The sequence below is a fragment of the Branchiostoma belcheri genome, unplaced genomic scaffold (assembly GCF_001625305.1).
Source record: "Branchiostoma belcheri isolate BF01 breed outbred unplaced genomic scaffold, Haploidv18h27 scaffold343, whole genome shotgun sequence".
Taxonomy (NCBI): domain Eukaryota; kingdom Metazoa; phylum Chordata; class Leptocardii; order Amphioxiformes; family Branchiostomatidae; genus Branchiostoma; species Branchiostoma belcheri.
The window spans coordinates 105,771-126,230 of NW_017803958.1; the positions used below are offsets into that span (position 1 = coordinate 105,771).

The following is a 20,460-nucleotide window of genomic DNA, read 5'->3' on the forward strand; positions in this document are numbered from 1 at the left end:
GGCCGGTCGCGATCCTGGCTGCGGGGGGACCAGGGGTGTACCGACCACGTGGGGCCCATCTCCCCCGGTTTGGTTTTCCCCCTCCCCATGGGAATGGCGGTGGTTGCGGCGGGCCTCGGGGAGGGTCCCACGGCGGGTGTTGGTAAGACGACCTGCTTGTCGGCTTCGCCGCGCCCCGAAGGCTTGCCGCTGCCTTCTCCACCTCCTCCGCTAGGCGCCGTTCCTCTCTGGATTGCACCATCTTCAGTACCTCTTTGCCGACTCCTTTGAAGGTACTGTTCTCCAAGAAGAAAACCTTGGCCGCCTGGAAGGCCCGAGCCCTCCTGTGTTTGGTCTTCTTGGCTGCTTTGCACAGGCTGGAGAGGGCCCTCTGTAGTTTCAGCGGGTAAAGATGGATCCCCGGATCCAGGCAAACCTCCTTCAGGTGTCGGAGCTCGAGGCGGACGAGATCGTCCTACAAACAAACAAGAAAGAGAAACACACAGGGTGGTCTCAGTCTTGATTCATACAACACCCCCAAGTGTGGGTTCAATTAAGAGAACTGAAAACGCTGACTGTGTTGCTATCATGTCGAGCCCATCCGTTACTCCCCGTCTCACGGGGGTTGCGCACATTCCAAAGTCTGTGGCTGACAAGATATGGTGTTGGTGGAACGTGGGAAAATGGTTCTGTGTAATTGCTAACATCTGTGTAGAACCCGATCAGATTTTGGGCGTCGGATTCTAAGTTTCTAGGGTAGGAGAAATTCTAACTGCGGGGAAGAAAGGTGTTTGCCCGCTCGAGAACGGGGCGACCAAGTCAAAAATACAAATGGAAAAAACTCAATTTGACTATCAGAAGTCTCTCATTGATTTCGTACTCAGAATGGCACGGAAACCAGCAAGAGGCTAAAGGGCGGGGAGGAGAAAGAATTAGGGATGGTTCTCAGTTTCAAAAATGGAGAGATTTCTGTAAGAAAAAACTAGTGTGAGATATCCTTCCTACACTGTCGGCACATCGTCAATTCCAATGCCTTAAAATGCGTTTGTGGGTGACAGCTCGGCCTAGAGCGTACCTTTAAGATTCCAGTACAATTTTTGCGTGTGTTTGTGATCGCCCGGACTAGGGCAGATATCACCAATTTCAGATACACTTCAATGATACGTCCGTGGGTACCGGGGTGACGACTCGGTCCGGAAATCATACTGCTGATTTTACTATACTTCAAAGTGCGCTTGCGGGTGACAGCCCGGGCCAGTGCGCGTATTACTGACTTCAAATACATTTGGAAATACGTCTGCGGGTGACAGCCCGGCCCAGAAGCGTATTTTCATATTTTCAATACAGAATTTTGTATGCGTCCGCGGGTGACAGCCCGGACCAGAACGCCTAGCACTGAGTTCAATGCACTTAACAGTACGTCTGCGGGTGACAGCCCGGCCCAGAAGCGTATTTTCATATTTTCAATACAGAATTTTGTATGCGTCCGCGGGTGACAGCCCGGACCAGAACGCCTACCACTGAGTTCAATGCACTTAACAGTACGTCTGCGGGTGACAGCCCGGTCCAGAACGTATTTTCACAATTTCAATACAAAATTTTGTGTGCGTCTGCGGGTGACAGCCCGAACCAGAGCGAATACTGTCAAAGTTAAATACACCGCAAAACGCGTCTGCGGGTGACAGCTCGGCCCAGAAATGTATCCACCGGTTCAAAACACTTCTGTATGCTTCTGTGCTAGATAGCCCGGTCCAGGAACGCATATCTAACACATCTCATAGTACGTCTATCTGTGGGTGGTAGCCCAGCTCAAAGCGTGAGTCAAACAGTTTGACGATACGTTTTCATGTTCGCCTGAGATATCTTACAATGTGCAATATCAAAGAAAAGTACGGCAAATCACTTGTATAACCCAAACAAAACGAGCAAAGGCACACTAGACAAACAAAATATACAGTAACCCAAACAGGTGGCGGAGATCAACGTATCACAAATGCTTCAAAGACGAGAAGTAGTCATGGGAGGACCGGATACTAACCTCGAGGTCCTCGTCGTCGCTGCTCTCGCTAGAGTCAGCCGGCACGGACTGGCGCTTCGCCTTCTTGTGCGGGTTCGAGGGTCCCGGCTGGTCGGGGGTCTGCTCGTTCGGCGGCTGGCGCTTGGCGCTCGCGTCTTTCTTGCTCGTGGTTGGGGTCGGGGTTGGGTTGTCGTCCAAGAGGCGGGACGCCTCTAACGCGGCGTCTTTGGCGGCCTGGATGGGCTGGCCCTGTGTCGTCTCGCAAGCCGCGATAATGGCGAAGTGGCAGAGCCGGAGGATCGCGTCATGGGACTTGTGGTCAAGGCCCGCCATTTGCAGATAATCGTCGGCGTCGTTCCCGGTTAGCGCTCTTATCCTGCCCCGGAGATCCTCGTCGTTGTGGTTCTCGAGGGGGACGTCCTCGACGAACCGGGCGAGCAGCTCGCTGGCGGGGGTCGGCTCGTCGCGGATCCGCTTCACGAGAGGGATCGGGTTGTGGCCCACGAGAGAGGCATTGGGATTCAGAACGGGAGCCGCCATGGATGCTGACCTTCTCTGGCCACGAAACCCGACCGACTGACAGGTCGGTATTATCTCACCCCTCCCTACGCGCAAAGCAACTTGGGATAGTTGTAGCTGCACCTTGAAAGTTGAATGGAAGAATTTTCAAATAAGTATATTTACCACAAGTCAAAGTGTGTTTCAATGGTACATGAAAGCTCACAGTTTTAATACCTTACATACTTAAAATACAGTGGAGAGGTCAGAGGTCCCTATTTACACCATGTATACTACCACCATGTGTCGAGACGCATGTGGTTGTACTTGTTACCCCATACTTTGACCCTCCTTACATAAAAGCGACTTCATTCTGCATGCATGCACTGAAGATAACATTGTCAGGTAATATATTACAAAGTTGAAGGTTGAGATATTGTTGAAGGCAGCAAGTCAACAGGAGCCAACGTACCTTCAATGTGCTCTGTGAGCTCTGATGAGCCTGAGGCTACGCTGACTTGTACCATTTAGACTGCAATTTTTGCAGTATTTTGCTAGAAACCAAAAAGGGGGGTACGGATGATACAGGTAGGGGGTATGGACGATAAGTAACAACCCATGATTATGCAAATATATTTTCAGAAAACTGCCTAACAGTTGGGCCAACAAGGCCCATCATAATGGCCAGGGCCTTCCAATCACTGACTATGTACCTGTAAGTAAAGACCTTGACAGCATTTGCCTACATTTCATCGTATTGTTGCCCATCTCGTGTCCTCATAAACTTCATTCTGCTCCTTCAGGCTCCTACTCCTGACATCTGCCAATGGATGCTTTCTACCTTCCACAGTGAATCGCTTCACATGCACTTTCCCATGTCTGTGCTGGAGTGTCACAGATGAGCCGAGTCACAGAGTCCGAACTTTAACTGTTTAATCAACTTCCTATCCTAAGACAGACACCACCAGGACCTCCCTCTCTAGATCTCCACTCTGGACTGACCTAGCCTTCACATTCTTGGGCCAAACTGGTACAAACGATTGGATTCCATCACATGGAGTCAGTGCAGAAGTGATTGGAGTCTCTCCAGGCGGGCGGCTGGTGTAATACCGGGCCGACCGCTAGGAGCGCAGATTTAGTCATGCTAATAATGGAGTTCAATGTGGCGGAAAACATCAGAATTAGTTCCCTCTCCTTATGATTGCTCTTGCCAGAAGATACAAATCCCTGCCCTCGTTTTCACTCTCAGCCAAAGGATTGACCACTTGTAGCTCATGAACAGTTTCATCTGGCAAGTCCAAGAACACAGGGTCAAATCCCTCATCAATGAGAGTGTCAACGTCGGCAGGTGGGTTTTGTACTCCAAAATATTCCCTTACGCTGGTATAGTCAGAATGAATTTTTTTAGAAAGCCTTGCAGGAACAGCTGTTTTGGTGTTTTAGACTTGGCAGTTCTTGTGGTTATTCCACCACATTTGGAACATTGCTAGGTCCCTATTAATACGTGGTAGGAAGACATGGTGTAAAGCAGCAATGTCTTCGACGGAATAAGCATCTAGAATTCCATCCCTTTGCAGCCCACAGAAAAAGTCTATATTTTTGGGTGCACCGCACTCAGTTCATTCTGGAGAGATGTTCGAAGGCCACTCAAAATGAGGGTTGTGATTGATTCCCTCAGACTGGCTACCCACATGTTTGAACCTGCAGTCAGCCCTAAGGCATCCTCGAGGTGAGTTAAAGCCGAAACAGAATGCTCCCTGGTCTGACCGACCTGGTTTAAGCTTGACCCTGCTGGGTCCAGATTTCAACAATTTAGCTGGGCAAAAATCTCTGTTACAGTGTTGGTAGCCTCGGGCTCAGGACAAGTGATTTCGTCTCGTCTGGGGTCAGGTTTGCCCGCCTAACTAGGATCAAACCAAGTACTGACTCGGGGAGGGTCACTTTCCCACACTTATTTGGAGACACACGGGGGAAAAGTAGCGCTAGGGCATCATCTTTAACAGCTGGGAGGGTCTGTAATATGAGGCGGACTGCCTGCCGAATTGGTACCTTATCTACCTTCCTTCCAGCAACGTCTCTCCTAGTCATGTCGTCCCACACCTCTCTGCAGACTCTCTGTAGATTATAGAATTTCCGTCAAGCTTAAGAGTTTATTGCCAATCGTTTTCCTTACCTGAGAGGTGTTCCATTATCAGTGAATGCGTCATTGACCTTGTCCTGAAGCTGGGCTGGAGTGTCAGCCCTCAAGACCTCCACTTCGACCGTCTGGCCATCCCGTTGTAGATGCCCCCCTCAACGTTTTCATGGGTACTCTCCCAACTTCTGCATCCAGCAAGAAAATTTTTCTGCTGCTCCCTGGCATCTTTTCACGGCAATCTTATTTGTGTGTAAGAATAGCCATTTTCGTGCAAAGAAATACATTTTGGGATCTGGACCTGGGCCGCGAACTACACTTTAGCCCACAAGTCTTCTCAAAACCATGCTCGGCCATCTCGTCATAGATGTCCTTGTTTTATGAACCTTTCCCAGTTTTTTCTGCGTCTCTTTCCGGCCCCACGGGGATAGCAGCAACCTGGTTTCTTCACGGGCCCAGGTGGAGGCAGACTCCTTTTTAGCCGGACATTTTCATTGAGAGAACACGAACGTTTCGGGAGAGAGGATCGATGGCTTACCTTTCCCTGACTTGACTGGCGCGGCGAGCGCGTCGAACTTGAACTCTTACTGTGAGTAGCACTCAGAGTAACTCACATAGGAATCATGTCAACTGGTTGAAGTCTTATTAAACGTTACATATACATATGAAGTTGTATACAATAGCAGTGCTAAAATAAAGAAAAACGTGTTTACATAACAAATATTTGTTTTTAATTATAAATACAAACATTTGTATAACAGCAGGAAAATGTGGCATAAAACGGCATGGTCTTGTCACAGGCATACCCATCATACATGCTTTGCTCTAACTTGTTCCAGCCTATCTTTATATGTCCTGTTGGTCGAAGAGAAAGATCTGAATAAGCTTTCCGCAGTTTGTTGGGATAGAATGCAACAAAAAGATATGCTACATGATCATAAACTTTGCCGTTCCGCCGCTGGTTTGTGATCCCAATCTGGGGTTTCCTTCAGTTCCTCCTAAGGCTTGTTTCAGTAATTTTGTGTGCTTTTCCTTTGCAGAAAAGCGCTTGTTAGGGTGTTCGACGGGTCTCCACGGGTGATGCACATGCAAGGTCCACGCTTGTAACTGTCCTGTCATGGTACAACGAAACAAAAAATCAGTCCTAAACCTACACCAAGATCAGCGCAATTGATACCTGCCACAGCAGAGGTACTTCTGCCTCCACTCTGCCCTATTTAATAATATAGATGCCACAATGTAATGATATATCTTCATATGATAGTCCTTCTTCTGAGGAAATAGGCCATATATATGTGACAAAGAAATCTACTCATCGTTAAAACGTTTGCTACGTTACCAATCTTGAGCTTCTCAATTATGCCATTGTATATCGAAAGAATTTCCTTCGTCACAAAGTTGTTTCTGTTTTGTTGTACAATATCCAAAACCAGACAACGTTCAAAACCCGTATTCCCTGTTTTACCTTGTCAGGGCTTCGTTGTATCACCTGCAAACTTGTCTCTTTATGATTTTGTGGATTGATGTGTATGCTTTCTACGACATCATGGAGATTCATTACTACATGGTTTGCAATAGCAATAAATTGCAGGCGATGTAGTTTTTGAAACACGCACAGTTCACGGTGGTAAAATCTGGGCTGCAAAGTTCCCACATGTCATAGAATCCGAACTGTGTTCGATCTGGGGAATTCGAATCGAACCCGCGTTCTATTTCGGGGTCACCTGCGGTCATTTACTATAAAGCGGCAAAACAAGCCTTTCTACCTCTGTGTATTGCAACAGATAAAAAAACAACACTTTTCTATAGATACAAACAGTTTCCTGGACAGTACATGTCCGCTATTATTTTTGGTGGACATGTAACATGTAGCGAAGCTATTGTCGTATCCTTGGGTGACCTTGAAAACTGTAATGATTCTTAACGCCAGTATGAATAACACAATGCACACTTTCTGGCGATATGACATGTCTCCAAAACTCGTTCAAACCTGGAAACATGGAGAGTCAAACATACCCCATTTACGGCTCAAAATGACCGTAACGGTTGTCCCGAAAATCGTGTTTTAGGGATTTTTGAAAAATGGCCTCAATTTTGATTATGGGTAATTTAGTGAGAAAAATGTCAAAAAATGCAATTTTTTCACCAATATGTCGACAAAAACTAGACTTAAAATCAGAAATTAAAAATCCCTAAAACACGATTTTTTGTCTTATTCCTAGTCTGCGAAAAATATAAAAATCGGGGATCTGGGGTAATATACGTAGCCAGGTTTGAACGATGTTTGCCTAAAAAAGTGATATGGCTTGTGCTCGGAAACCCGAAAATAATCGTCTTTCTGAGCGAAATTTTAAAAAATCATTGATTTAACATAAAAAGCTAACATTTAAAGGATATTAAGACGATAATTTCATTTTAATTTGACGAAATTTGCCCCTAAATATTATTTGTGTATTTTTAAATATTTTACGGGTAGTCCAAAACAGGCCAAAATAGCGTCTTGTAACCCGATACCTTTTCGAACGCGCATACCAATGGGAAAGAATGCCGTAGTGACAGACCGCCGTGGTTGTGTGAATTGCACCGCAACTGGATTTGACCCCTTTTCGTATCATTCTTTCCATATCTGCAAGTGAAAGAAATTATTATCAGTAACACGTCCTCTTTAACTCTCCCGCAGGTAGGATGACTCAGTTCTATGTCATCTTCTTACAGACACTGAACACAGCGAGATGGACATTATTATTCAGCATTTTACCAAGTTTATTCAAGAACCTTGCATCCTTGTTGATACTGGGATCTGCTGTATCAGTAGGCAAAGCGATATGTCCTGAGGATATTGTCCTACTACATTCTGGTACTGGTACAGGGGCTGTGCCTTCATCTTCAGCCTGACCCTCGGACTCTACCTTAAGGATGAACTCCGGATCCAGCTCCCCGTCTTCTGTGTCCAGAAGCTCACACCCTTCATCCACAGGATCCTGGCTTTGTTGGGTGGCACGACCGACTCCCTCGGGTGGTATTATGGTGGGAAGGAGATCCCTGATGGTTTTGGGTGGCTCCTCTGATATCTCGAATTTGAAATGTCGCATCTCTTCACATCAGCTTGGAACAGCTCGTCTCGGACGTCCTCGCTTCCATTCAAGTCATTGGAAACATAGTTCTCCTTCAATGCCATGGAGATATCGACCTGGAGCGAGTCCCAGCTGTCGACAAGCATGGCCATCATGTCGTTTCTGTAGGGGGATGGTATCTTCAGTTGATCTTCCGATTTATGTAAAGTCAAACTTGAATGAATACTGAGGAGGCTAGCACTACTGTGGATTCCCTACTGTGAACCCGCTCGGTTCGGCGTCGTGTGTATTTGGATCAAAATGTTTATCGAAAAAGGGCACACTTGTTATGGCCGGATAACACTCTCTGCTACTAAAGAAACGGGATAATTAGGCAGCATCTAAGCTGTTCTGAGGGAGTAACAAGCTCTACACACAACAGAACACGCTGGCTGATAAAATCTCTAAGCCCCAAAAACGATGTGAAAAACTGAAAGCCAGATTTCACGAAAAACGGCTCGGTAAAATCTTACTGACCTCCAGATCCTCATCTTCAGAGCTACTCGAGTCGGAGCTGACGGCTAGGCGCCTCTTCTTCTTGGGTCGGGGGCTAGAAGGCTTGGAGCCCTCGCTCGTTGAAGCTTCAGGTGCGTTCATTTGCCCGTTGGTGGGGGCTGTTTGCTACTGCCGCTGGGGTTGGGTTCTTTCTTACCAGCTGCTGGGTCTGCGTCCGACAATTGTGCTGCAGCGTGTGCCGCGTCCCGTGAGGCGATTTTACAGATGTGTCAGTCTAATTTAGTAGCTACACATGTACAGTGAAATCTTTACATTATAATATAACGTTAAAATTGACATATTCAATCATTAAAAATTCTAAGGACAATTACTCACACAAGTGATATACAAAGCAATATTCATATATAACAATGGCTGCCAGGGATCAATGCCCATCTTCCAGGTTCAGCTTTATTGACATAGGCATGACATGTTCGATGAAATTCAAAACATGAATTGAGCCAACATTTACAAGTATGACAATATTTTAAATACACAGAGCAGATAAAAACTACTAACATTTTAAAATGCGATAGAACCTAGGTAAAGGAACAACAACGAATAACAACAACCAGAATTCTATGGAAATGTCCATGTCATGCGGCAAATCAATTTCCAAAAAAGTTTTAGCCTAAGTATTTAGAGCTATACTGCTCGAAATCGCAGGAAATCTCAATGTGAAGTACCTGTTCGGATATCGGAAATACGCCGAAATACGCCAAATCTTTTGTTCACAGAAACAGCACCCTTACCACCTGCTTCAATGTTGAAGCAATTTTTTTCATCTCTTAAGACAATTTTGAGTGGGATCGTTATCATTGGTTTCTAGGAGAGGTACCTAGAAATCAATCTTCATTGTACGCAATGGCCACAAAACAACCAGAGCGGAGTTGGTCTGCCGCCAGAGTAAACTTGTCTCCAGTCTCCGAGAGGTCGTCCATCCAGATTCCGGAGTCATCGTTGTTGCCGCCGTGTGTGACGTCGCGTCCTCGTGGGGTGTTGTCATTGCATGACAGGTTCCTTTTTTTCCCAGGCAAAGAACTGTCCTCTCTGAAAAAAATATCAACATTGTTAGAATTTTACAAAAGGCTGGAATTTGTATCCAATAATATTAGAGATACAGAGATATCTAAGATACAAGAGATGAATCAGGATTCAGTTATTTTATTAAAACAGAGCATGGACCTCCTTGAATGAGGTTCAGATAAAGAGTGGTCACGTGGTGGAACCGGACGGGGAAGGGTAGATCTTTCAGTTTAGTTTCAGTTTATTTCGCACTTAAAAACAAAATGTAACAATACAAATACAACAAAATATAGATGAAATGTAACAGTGCAGGGAGGCCGGAAGCATAAAAATGCTTATGAGGAGGCCTCCCTTCATAACGTGATTAACAATTCAATTAAATCTGATAAATGAGAAATAACTAAGGTAACGGGTAAATGAAAGAAAACAATTGTCAGTGGCTGGTTGTGTTTGTGTAACATTTGTGGGAGGTTCAGTGAACTGATCTGCAACGGCTACAGTTCGAACGAGTCCGATTTATCTATCCAATGACCTTGACCTATCTATTTCCTTTCGTTGTGAAACTGGCAGGGTCAGCTCCAAGTCATCCGGCTTACATCAGCAGCTCACTTACTCTCCTGTGAAGAAGTTCCTGTTCCGTGAATAACTCCCTCTCGGACCTGAACATTCGTGATAGCATGATCCTGACCTCTGTAAAATAAACATGGCAATATAGTTGCCATAAGTCGCAAAATCGAGCTGGTAGTGTATGCATTACCAAACTCTCGTATGTATACGAACCCAAGGTCCATGTACATAATGTGAATGAATTTCAACCGCATACTGTATTTTGCCGTTCTACTCATCGTTACATAAAATGGACGACGTGTACAAAAGTACGTCTCCATACTTTCATCGACGATCAAAGTTTATCTAGTCCCATAAGTGATCACACAGCAATCCTTCTGTTTGTCATGGCCCCCCAGGCTGTCACTGCACTCTCAAAGTCAAGTCATTGACACTGGGGCCATCTATACTGATGGTCAGCAGGGCATTGAGGGTGTCATTGTTCATCCTGCTACACAGCCTGGTCTTGACCCGCTTCAGCGTGCTAAAGGACCTCTCGCTGTCAGCAGTGCTGACTGGGATAACAGCTTCATGCTGGGGTACAGCTTCTGTCAGGCTGTGGATTCCCTCATCCTCCATGTACATATGGCTTCTGCAGTCCAAACTCCTGGGCTTTCCTCCACACTGCTTGCTTCCCGTGGAAGCTGCAGCCTCGGATGTGCACTTCACACTTTTTAAAAACAGGCTATATAAAACCAAACTATAGAAATAGAACACAAGGAACAGTGGCAAGTGATCAAAAAGTGAACAGATCTCCCAAGCGTGCATTGGGCACAAAGCAGTCCGCCAGTGTGCAGAATGTTTCTAGTGATTTGAACAGTTAACATGAAGTGGTGGGAACTGTCGGACAACCTGTTGATGAGGGGGTGGTAGGAACTGTCGGACAACCTGTTGATGAGGGGGTGGTAGGAACTGTCGGACAATCTGTTGATGAGGGGGTGGTGGGAACTGTCGGACAACCTGTTGATGAGGGGGTGGTGGGAACTGCCGGACAACCTGTTGATGAGGGGGTGGTGGGAACTGCCGGAAGTGCGGAAAAGGGGTTGATCGTGGATGTTGCAGGTGGAGTAGGGGGGAGGGGGAAATGGACGTGGCATATGAAATGGAAGGTTGTTCAAACTGGGTGGAAAATGTCATGTCTGTTGTAGAGGGGTTGGCCATGGATATTGCAGGTGGGGCACTAGAAGTGGGAGTGGCAGTGTTGTTAGTAGTTGGAGCACTAGAAGTGACAGTGGCAGTGTTGTTAGTAGTTGGAGCACTAGAAGTGGGAGTGGCAGTGTTGTTAGTAGGTGGGTCATCACTAGATCTTGCAGCGGTGCTTGTAGGACCGGGGTTCGTGTGCGCCAGATGCTCTCGTATAATTGCGGGGATGTCCTCTGATGACAGTAGGTTGCCATTGTGCTGCATGTCTCCTATAGGGCATATTATAAGGATATTATCAGTTAACAAAAGATGTTATTTGTTAATCCAAATACCTTTAAAGTTGAAAGAGTTTCTCTCATATGAATGTCTTTATAATATATGCTAAGAGTGGAGAAAGGAGCATACCATTTGCTGTTGTTATTGCAATCCGACTGCCACCAGAGCTGGTTAAGACTATGGCTGGGATGGAGCCCTCCCCGAGATTTTGTTGTGTCATAACTGTAAGACAAAATAAAAAATAATAATTTCTACATGCAGACAACACATGTGCCTTATCACAAATCTACATTATAGACATAAATGTCATATGGATAGATTTAGAAATATTGTGACACTTAATAAGTTTCCAACACAATACTAAAACAATCGAAGTCATAACAAATGATGGAAATTTCGCGTGCATTACCAGCCTTGATGCAGTTGTTATCTCTCATTAAAGTTTGTTAATATAGGGTTTGACTTACATAGCCTTCCACCTGGCGAATTGGCCATCAGATGAATGTGAACAGGCTACTGGGGACCATTGAGAAGTTCAGAGAATGATGAAGAACTGGTGAACCTAAAAAAGCTGTGAACACATGTCCAGTTTTAGTTAGACTAATTTTGATTTTCTCAAGACAGAAAGTGCATATATATTTATATAAGGCCACACCAATTTAATTTGTTGGTTCTCGGATTTTCTGGAGGGGGGGCGGCTGATGTAATACCGGGCCGGCCGCTAGGAGCGCAGATTTAGGCAAGGTTGCGGTGAGCTTTGAAGACATCAAAGATGGCCAGCTCGGGATGGTCGGCGGCGAGCCCGAGCTGACTCCGCTGGCTGTCCGGGTAGGGGATAAGAATCTTCTCCGTGTAGCGGATCATGCTGTATCCGTTTGACCAAGGAGATTTTATCCTCTATTTACAGTAAGCTACATGTATAATTATTACACACATACTGTCCTAATTGTTGCTGGCAAGTTTTTAATCACCCTTAATAAAAGACTAACACACACAGTTGTTAGAATCTCTTCAGTTCAACTTCACTTCACACCAATACAGAGCAAGTGCACTAGTCCATGGAGAAGATCGAATGAGTTCCGAAATAGGCTGCAGCTACATTTGTAGTGTCTGACATCTACAAACTACACTTGGCCTTCCAACATAGCAGCAATACAGAACAAAAGAGCAAAAGTAAACCCAGGGAAAGGGGAAGAATAAAAACTGGAGTCGAAGCTGAGGGAGAAACTCTTGAAAAGCGCGGGAAGGTTGGTAGAGGTCGAAACGCACGTCCGTCTGTCAGCGCTGGTTACAAACGAATGACGTGGGGCTGAAACTGTCCCAGCAACCTCTTGTGCAGGTCACATGTTCATAAGTTCGGACAGTCTCGCGAGAATTTTCCTGGTCAATTCACTCAGATGGTGGTGACCATCTGAACATCATGATTAACATTTATGTACTAATCAATTAATAACTCTGTAGCTTACTGATATTCACATTATATTCACAGTAGGAAAAATTCACGGTCTGAGGTGTTCACAGATCTACATTGTATATGTTTTCGGTGGAAAGTCTTTGAATTATATGCCAGCTATTTCTGAATCCGACATACAGGTATGTTATGTGGTCTACTCAGTCTCGCTTCCACTGTCGCGACAATTCCTGAATGACTCACACTTTGTGTATGCCTTCAAAAAACTAGAGATCAGGTCTGCCCTGTTGACATTTGGATCCTTCAGCAGGTGGTGTTCGATGAACACCATGGCCGGTGTTGAGCCAAATCCTTGAGCTGCCACATACGTGAGAGGTCAGGTGTTTAGGGTTAGGGTTGGTATTAGAGTTAGGGGTTAGGGTTTGAGTTGGGATCATTATTAAAGGCTAGGGTTAGACTAACGATTGGTGTTAAGTTTAGTCTCCCACATCACGACTAAACCCTTCCCACCCATTGTCTTAGGGATATTGGAAACCCCCAAGTAGTGTCGGAGTCATGTATTTGGCAGGATCATGTATTTGGTTGACACCGGTGCGATGCAGGCGGGGTGGGGCTGCTGAAAGCAATATAGTGCCCCAATGAGGGACACAAAAGCCTCCACCACCGACCGGCACTCCACCAGAGCCTTCCCGTGGACGATCACAAACACCTGCGTGCCGCCTGATGACTGCTTCACAATGATGAATGCAGTCCGCCTCTTGTTGCGCTTCATTTCCTCTGCAACGCTCCTGTAGAAAAATATTGAGTTACACATTTAGTTAACTGTTACTAAGCAAAGCACACAAAAATAACAATGAACCCCACCTCCACATCTATTTGATTTGAAGATACTGTTATTTCCAAGCAACTCCTGTTATGCTATATAAATCACCTTAGCACTCAAAGCTATAAATTTAAATTTTGAGGACACTGTATCATGACATCCTTGCCTGGCAAGGGCACAGCTCACTGTGTTGCTGAGGATCTGTGAAAAATGATCTAATTTATATTCAACTCCCACAAGTATGCATGGCCCTACTCAGGTCCGTAAAACCAGCAAGTTCTCCAGATGTTTTACTATAGACGGGGCCAGTTTGATCTTCATCTCATCCTAGATAAGTGTAACATTCTTCTTCCACTCTGGCAGTTCTGCTACTTTTGACACTTCTGACAGCCTTTCCGGGATGTCTGCGTTGAATATAGGGGTTGGCTTCGTGAATTTGGAATACTGTTGGAGTGTTATGCGTTTAAATAAAAACCGGTTTTTGAAAAACCGGTTAAAACCACTAAATATAAGTCCGGTCTGAACGGGGTACCTGAGTCCCGAATCGTATCGTAGGCTGCGGGAGACTGGTAAAATATGGCAAGACACCACCGTGTGTCATGATGGGGTGCCACCGCATTGTTCGTGAATCGTGTTGTTGTGAGTGCCTCAGTTGCTCTTCGAATACACGACTAACATCACAGTTCTTATACAAAAATAATGTTACAGTTCATACGCACGACTAACGCTACAGTTCATATACACGACCACCGTTACAGTTACATACTAGTATACACGACTAATGTTAGTTACCTAATTGGCGGACGGTGTGTAAGGCACCTTTGCAGTTTTAATCCTGGCGCTGGGGTTTCTGGGGCTCGCGGGCAGTCGGCGCTTCTTGGTAAAGCTAAGGTCCCAATTACGCCGGTGCCCGTCGGGGATGTAGCCCCGGCTGGCCCCGGCCGGGTTCAGGAGTAGGGCGGGCATCGGCTGTTGTGGTCACAATTGAAAGTTGCCTTTACGCTTCCCTGCAGTTGTCCCGGGTTTGCCCGACGGGCACTCGGTGGCCTGCTGATACAAATTTTGCCATCGTCATTGATTGGTCTCCGGTAGATACCCGGCAGATGCTCTGACGATGTCTTGTAGTGACCCCTGTGGGGTCCGACACCCCGTCCTCTTTGCCTTTGGCATGGTGACGAACTGACACGCATCCAACAAAGTGAACACCTTTGCTGTAATCACAGGATCTGTGACGTCACACATTTCACCTGGTCTTACGAAGTACACGTCACCTTTATTCTGTTTATCTGGTCTGTGACATAACAAATTAGTTCCGGTGGACTGCCGGCAATCGGAGGGGTACCGGACGGTGTTTGACGGTTCTGTGACGGCATCTTGTTGTCAGCGGGGCCCGGGTAGAATTTAACTCAGAATTAAATTCTTATCGGGGCCCCGACGGGCCAAAAAATAGCCCGGTAGCCGCAGGGTGCCCCGCGGGGCCACGTCGGGGTCCCGCCCGAAAGTGGTAAAAAAACAGCCCGGGAACTACCCGCCAGGTGATACGGGTGAATGTGTATGCTCGGCGTCTGTTGGGCTGAGGCTCAGGCTAAACCGGACGTCAGCCAGCAGTGAAAAGTTCGATGAAGTCGTCCAACGCCTCGCCGTCCGATTCGCCCGTCGTTTCTTCAGGTTGGCCGGGTCGGGTCAGCGGTACCGGTCGTGGCTGGCGGACTGGACGCTGGCCGCATACATCTCCGGGTCTTCCCCTACGTAGTGGAGGATGTTTTCAGGACCTTCCTCATCGCCATAGTCCAGTCTGTACAGAACGTATAAAAACATTAATCAAACAAAAATTGACACGGAGCGGAGACAATCCAATTCATATGAAAAAAAAAAAACAACTATGTAAAGGAAGAAAAGAAAAAAAATCGTGGTTTAATACCTTCCGGGTATCCTTTGGTCTCTTTTCACCCAGGGAATGTCCTCTGGTCAGTACACGGGGCGGGTCGCGGGGTCGCCCAACTTGGGTTCAGCGCCCTGACACAAGCTGAAACTGTTGACCTCACATCGTCGTATTTCAGCTGGTCGATTGGTACTGGCGGTTCTTTTCGAGAGCTCTCCGTTCTTGATTTTGATGAACAACGAAGTGTCTTCTTCAGTGGTGGCCTTCCGTTTCCTGCCTCTTCTTTTTTTTGATGGGGTGTATATAGACGTGTTTAAAGAAAAGTGTGCCAATTCCTTCATGTTATGTTGAATTCATGGTCAACATAAGTCGAATCGTTTGTAAATATTAACTTAAGAAGTCTGCGTTGAACCAACATGCTTCACCACAATCTAGGGCTTGCGCCTGTAGCGCGTCAGCCTGTTCATGCTCACCAGCTTGGCCTGGAGGCTGACATACCGATACTCCTCATGTAGATCCACCAGCAGGTAGAATGGCAGACTGTGCTGCGCCTCCTTGTTCAGGCGAGTATGATATCCTTCGGTATCATTGTTGGTGCACACATGCTGGAAGTACACTGACCATTCCTCCACGCTCCACACGCTATTGTTCAACCACTCCTGCTCCATTTAGGTTGTCAGTTCGTCGATCAAGCGCACGGCGGTCGGTTGCTAGGCTAAAAGTCGCATTACTACGGAGGTATCGGGTTACAGAACGTGTTCGAACGTGGCCGCGCGGGAGTCCCGGGCCGGCCCGGGGGTAACGGGTAAAATTTGAAAATAAACAAAAGTAATTGGAGAGTAAATACTCGTCAAAATAAAATGTAATAAGTGATTTTGTTTACCTCAAATGTTATTCTTGCACTGCCTTTGCTCCACTTTGTGTACATTTGCTTCCAAATGAGATCAATTTCGGATGTCGAAAAGGGTTCACGAGAACCAAACAACTGATTTTAAGAGGCCCCGAAAACTAAAAATAAGGTTAGATTTTTGGATTTTTAGAAATATTACAGTAAATTTAAACTTTCTGTCTTAGGATTTTTTTTATTCTTTAACTAAAACTAGACTTACAGTCAAAAGAAGAGCTAAAAACGCAGTGTTTTAACTTTAAATACCGATAATTCATAATCGCGGCCATATTAAAAAAATCCCTAAGACAGAAATCTGCGGAAATCGTTCCTCTTCCAAACAAGCCCTCAATGAGGTAATTTGAGCGATTTTTGGGAATGGTTAAAATACCATGTTTGCACGCATGCTGTGCCTCTTGTATATGGGGACCTGGATTTTATAACAGCGTATACAAGAATTCTGACCTTCAAGGTCACCCACGATGACGGCAGTAGCTTCGTTACATGTTACATATCCACAATAAAATCACGGCATAGATGTAATGTTTTGAAAACGGTTCATATCTGTGGAAAGGTGGATTTTTCCTGTTCCGCGGTTCCCAAGTAAAAAAGGGCTTGAAGTAGCCGGTTGTAGCGGTTTTACTGTAAATGACCGCGGGTAACCCCAGATCGAACGCCCGTTCTATTCGAATGACGTCATATCGAACAAGATTCGCGGGTTCGGGGGATTCGATCTCCATAGTAGCGGAGTGGGACTTTTGGACCCAAATCTGACCATCGTGGCGGTTGTCAGTCAGCTCTCGTAGCTCCCCGAAGGCACGCCTGATTTGCTCCGCCGGCGAGAATTGTAGTACCATGAGCTTCCTCATCAGCTCGTACGCTCCGCCTTCTCCAAATAGGCCGGCTGAGACTGAGTCCTAAAATACGAGTTGCCATTCAAAATACATCTGTGAATGAATTCAAAACATTAAAAAGTTTACTTAATTTTGACATTCAAAATACTAAACATGAAGCATGTCATGTACATACCGATCCGCTGTATCTTGCGATAGATGGCCTGTGTCAGACGAAATGCACAGCCCTGCCTGCTGCACGTTGGGAAGACGGCTCTCACTGCCCCCCACACCGCCCACATCCCGTCCTCGAAGTCCATACCAAAGTTCTCAAGCCGCGCCAACGTAGACCGCAGGGACGACTCAAGGCGGCAATTCAAGTGCATAACCGAGCACGACCTTTAATGCAGAGCTGCGTGAGCAGGGCGGCAGCACGACGATGAACGTAATTGTTGGATTTTGCAGGTACGGGTTTGCGTACAGCGTAGGGCTTGGTCATGCCCCATCTCTCGTAGATGACCGCAGCACATCCACTCGGGGCCTGGGTTGTTCAAGGCAGATCCGTCGGTGAAGATAACTAGTTGGTTCAATGTTGCTTTCTATGTCTTGGAGAGTGTCTAGGATTTCCTGTCGTGCTTTGTCTTTACCCTCAGTGGTGTTTGTCTTTGCAGTGAAAGTTCCGGTTATGTTGCCCATAGTAAAAGGAGGTAGCCTGGCGTCACAAACACCGTCAGAAACCCGTTGCCATGGCAACACGAAAAATCATTAATTTATTTCACTGCTATGAAATTTCCTTATCTATGGTATCCCGGAAATCCCACATACTGGTCATGACCCTAAGAGATATATATATATATACAATACCTGCACTCTGGTTGTGGTGTGTAGGCATTCGACAACTGTTGCAGCAGTTCTGGGATTGTTGGTGCATCTTTTCTTTCAAGGTGGGTGGAAAATCGACTAAACATCTGATCCACATCCTCGTGGGTGTGCCCAGGCATGAGGTAGCACAATTTCACCTCTTGTAAATTCCAGAAAGACTCTTTAGATTAGAATGCATATGAATAATGATTCAGAAGAAGAAATACTTATAGTCATACGAGATTCTGGCTGTAATAGAAATAACTCTACAAATGAAGTTCCCAAAGTCCCATATTACCAGGGTATGTCCCAATAATTACCAACCACCCCCCACCTCCCACCCACCCACAAATATACAAGCTCATAACCTAGGCAGCAAAGTTTGGTGACAATGTTACAATCCTTCATCAATGCTTTAACATTACAAAAAAGGAAATAATATTTTGCTGTCAAATTGGTGAATAATCGATTCATCATGTTTTTACCTTTCTGAAGATTCGGAGATGCACCAGCCAGGTAGCAAAAGCAATGATGTACTTGTTTTTACATTCCTTGGCTGAGTTATCTAGCTGGAGATATAAGGTGTTGGGAAGGTGGCCATTGTAATCCTGCACATGAAACAGAAGAAGGCTTTAGTTATTGAATGGGGGGCGGGTGTCACGTGACGGGTTTGCCCAATCAGGAGGCTTGGTTTTGTCCAACCTTCCTTTAGACCAGGAAGATACAGTGGCCCGTAGGGATGTGATTGTCATTACCGGGAAACATGGAATCGTCCATCTAAAACTTGTCCCGATGTTGACGACAGAGGCCTGTGTTAAAGGTTCACTTCTCAGGTTGTGTTTTGGCTTTGACGACGAGGAAGACCCGTCCTCGCTGTCATCCGTGCAGACAAATGTGAAGTCACTCTGATCTGAAATGTGAAAGGAAGTTCAGTTCTTTTAGTTTTTCTTGGGGTGTTGTTGGGACCTGCATTTTTTGTGTAGAGATTGACGGCTTCTGTTAAGGCCTGTTGGAGGAAGTGGCTATCATCATGGAAGGTGTTGACCAGAGTTTTGATTTTTTCTTCTAGAGTGGCCCTTTCCTTGTTGACTTCTAGGTTGTTTACCAGTTCAAGTCGCTGGTCACACTCCTTCCTTAGTTCAGCCAGCTTCCCATCCCTCAGATCGATGGCCCCGTTCCACTGTCCTTTCATAGACTCCTGTAGAGCCGGTTTGATGTCAGTTCCATCTATCTTGATCCAGTATCTTCCTTTCGGATTTGCATGTTTCAGGTCTTTCAAGGCTGACTCCTAAAAGGTAAAAGTGGTTTTCAGCAGTTAAAATAAGTCTATTTGAAATAGACTTATTTTAATTGCTGAAATTTTGGTACATGTTGTTTGTTCTGAATGTTGCTGATTTTAGTTGGGTTCAAAATGTCACTGTCAGGTTGTATGGAAGATTGAAGTGCTGAAAGTACAATCTGGAATACAACAAGTTTGAAAAGGCAGCAAATCCAATAGGTACCTGTATGTCTGTTGTGACTGTTGTGCCTGAACTTGCGATGTCATTTGTCACTGTTTGGCGAGCTAGGCTGGCCACATTCACTCTTGCCTGAAAAGAGAAGAATTTGTCATGTTACTACTGGTTCGTTGCGTAATGAATGCTATTCGTGAAACAAAACTCAGACAGAACATACCGAATAAACAGAAAAAGGCATGAAATGAAATGAAGGGATTGCAAATTCATCTGTGTTGATAGAAAACATTATCTTTGCAATAATGATTTTATTACTAATAGCATTCCAGCCGACAGCAACATTTTAAAATTTTTGTATCATCCTTAACATCTATGAGATATAAAAAGAAAATGAAGTATGTTTAAAGTGGATTCACCTTGATAGGATCCTTCCACTCTCCCTAGGACAGCCACTCCAGCTTGGGCCCCGGAACAGACGATTGAATCTAGTGCCAAACTCCAGCTCCATCATCACCTGCCACCTTCGGAAGTCATCAGGGAGGGTTATCTATGTTGGCAAACAGTATTACATAATTACTCAAGGATAATCATCATCAGCTGTGTGTGATGGCACTTTGGTCTAGTATGATGTGGTTGTGTAAATGTATGCAACACAACAGGCACAGTTACTTTGGAAGACAGACATCCCTCATGTCCAACGGGACATGGATGCTATCCCAACGGGGACAGCTTAACGTGTACAGCATGCAGTCAGTGTAAACTGTGCCTGTTGGCTTGAAACAGATTTGTTAGTCCTCTGGACATGTTAGTCCAACTGGACATGGATGCAGCTGGGGTGCTGCTTAAGGGAGAGACAGACATCCCTCATGGTCCAACGGGACATGGATGCAGCCCAACGGGGTCTGCTTAACTGCAGATTGCTATATAACACCAGCTGTAAATACCTGCTGTACATTAGTGCAACTGAAGAACTCTATCTGATATTGCACCAGGCCAAAGGGCATCCTGTGCAAGGGCATTAGG

At 45.7% G+C, this 20,460-nt stretch overlaps 2 protein-coding genes across 2 annotated transcripts in view; both read right to left on the reverse strand.

Annotated features, from left to right (window-relative positions):
- The window catches only part of LOC109475696, a 24,920-nt gene extending 22,384 nt beyond the window's left edge, over positions 1-2,536 (reverse strand). The window contains exons 1-2 of the mRNA XM_019776457.1: positions 2,018-2,536; positions 305-454 (exon numbers count right to left, since the gene is read on the reverse strand). Coding sequence (XP_019632016.1) covers positions 305-454; positions 2,018-2,536 — 669 coding nt within the window. The remainder of the gene's footprint in view (positions 1-304; positions 455-2,017) is intronic.
- Positions 2,537-18,456: 15,920 nt separating this feature from the next.
- LOC109475697 lies at positions 18,457-19,572 on the reverse strand (the record flags this gene model as incomplete). Its single annotated transcript, XM_019776458.1, has 3 exons — positions 18,457-18,591; positions 18,975-19,271; positions 19,486-19,572. Coding segments are annotated over 3 exons (519 nt in total), but the record flags the coding sequence as incomplete, so codon positions are not given.
- Positions 19,573-20,460: the final 888 nt, after the last annotated feature.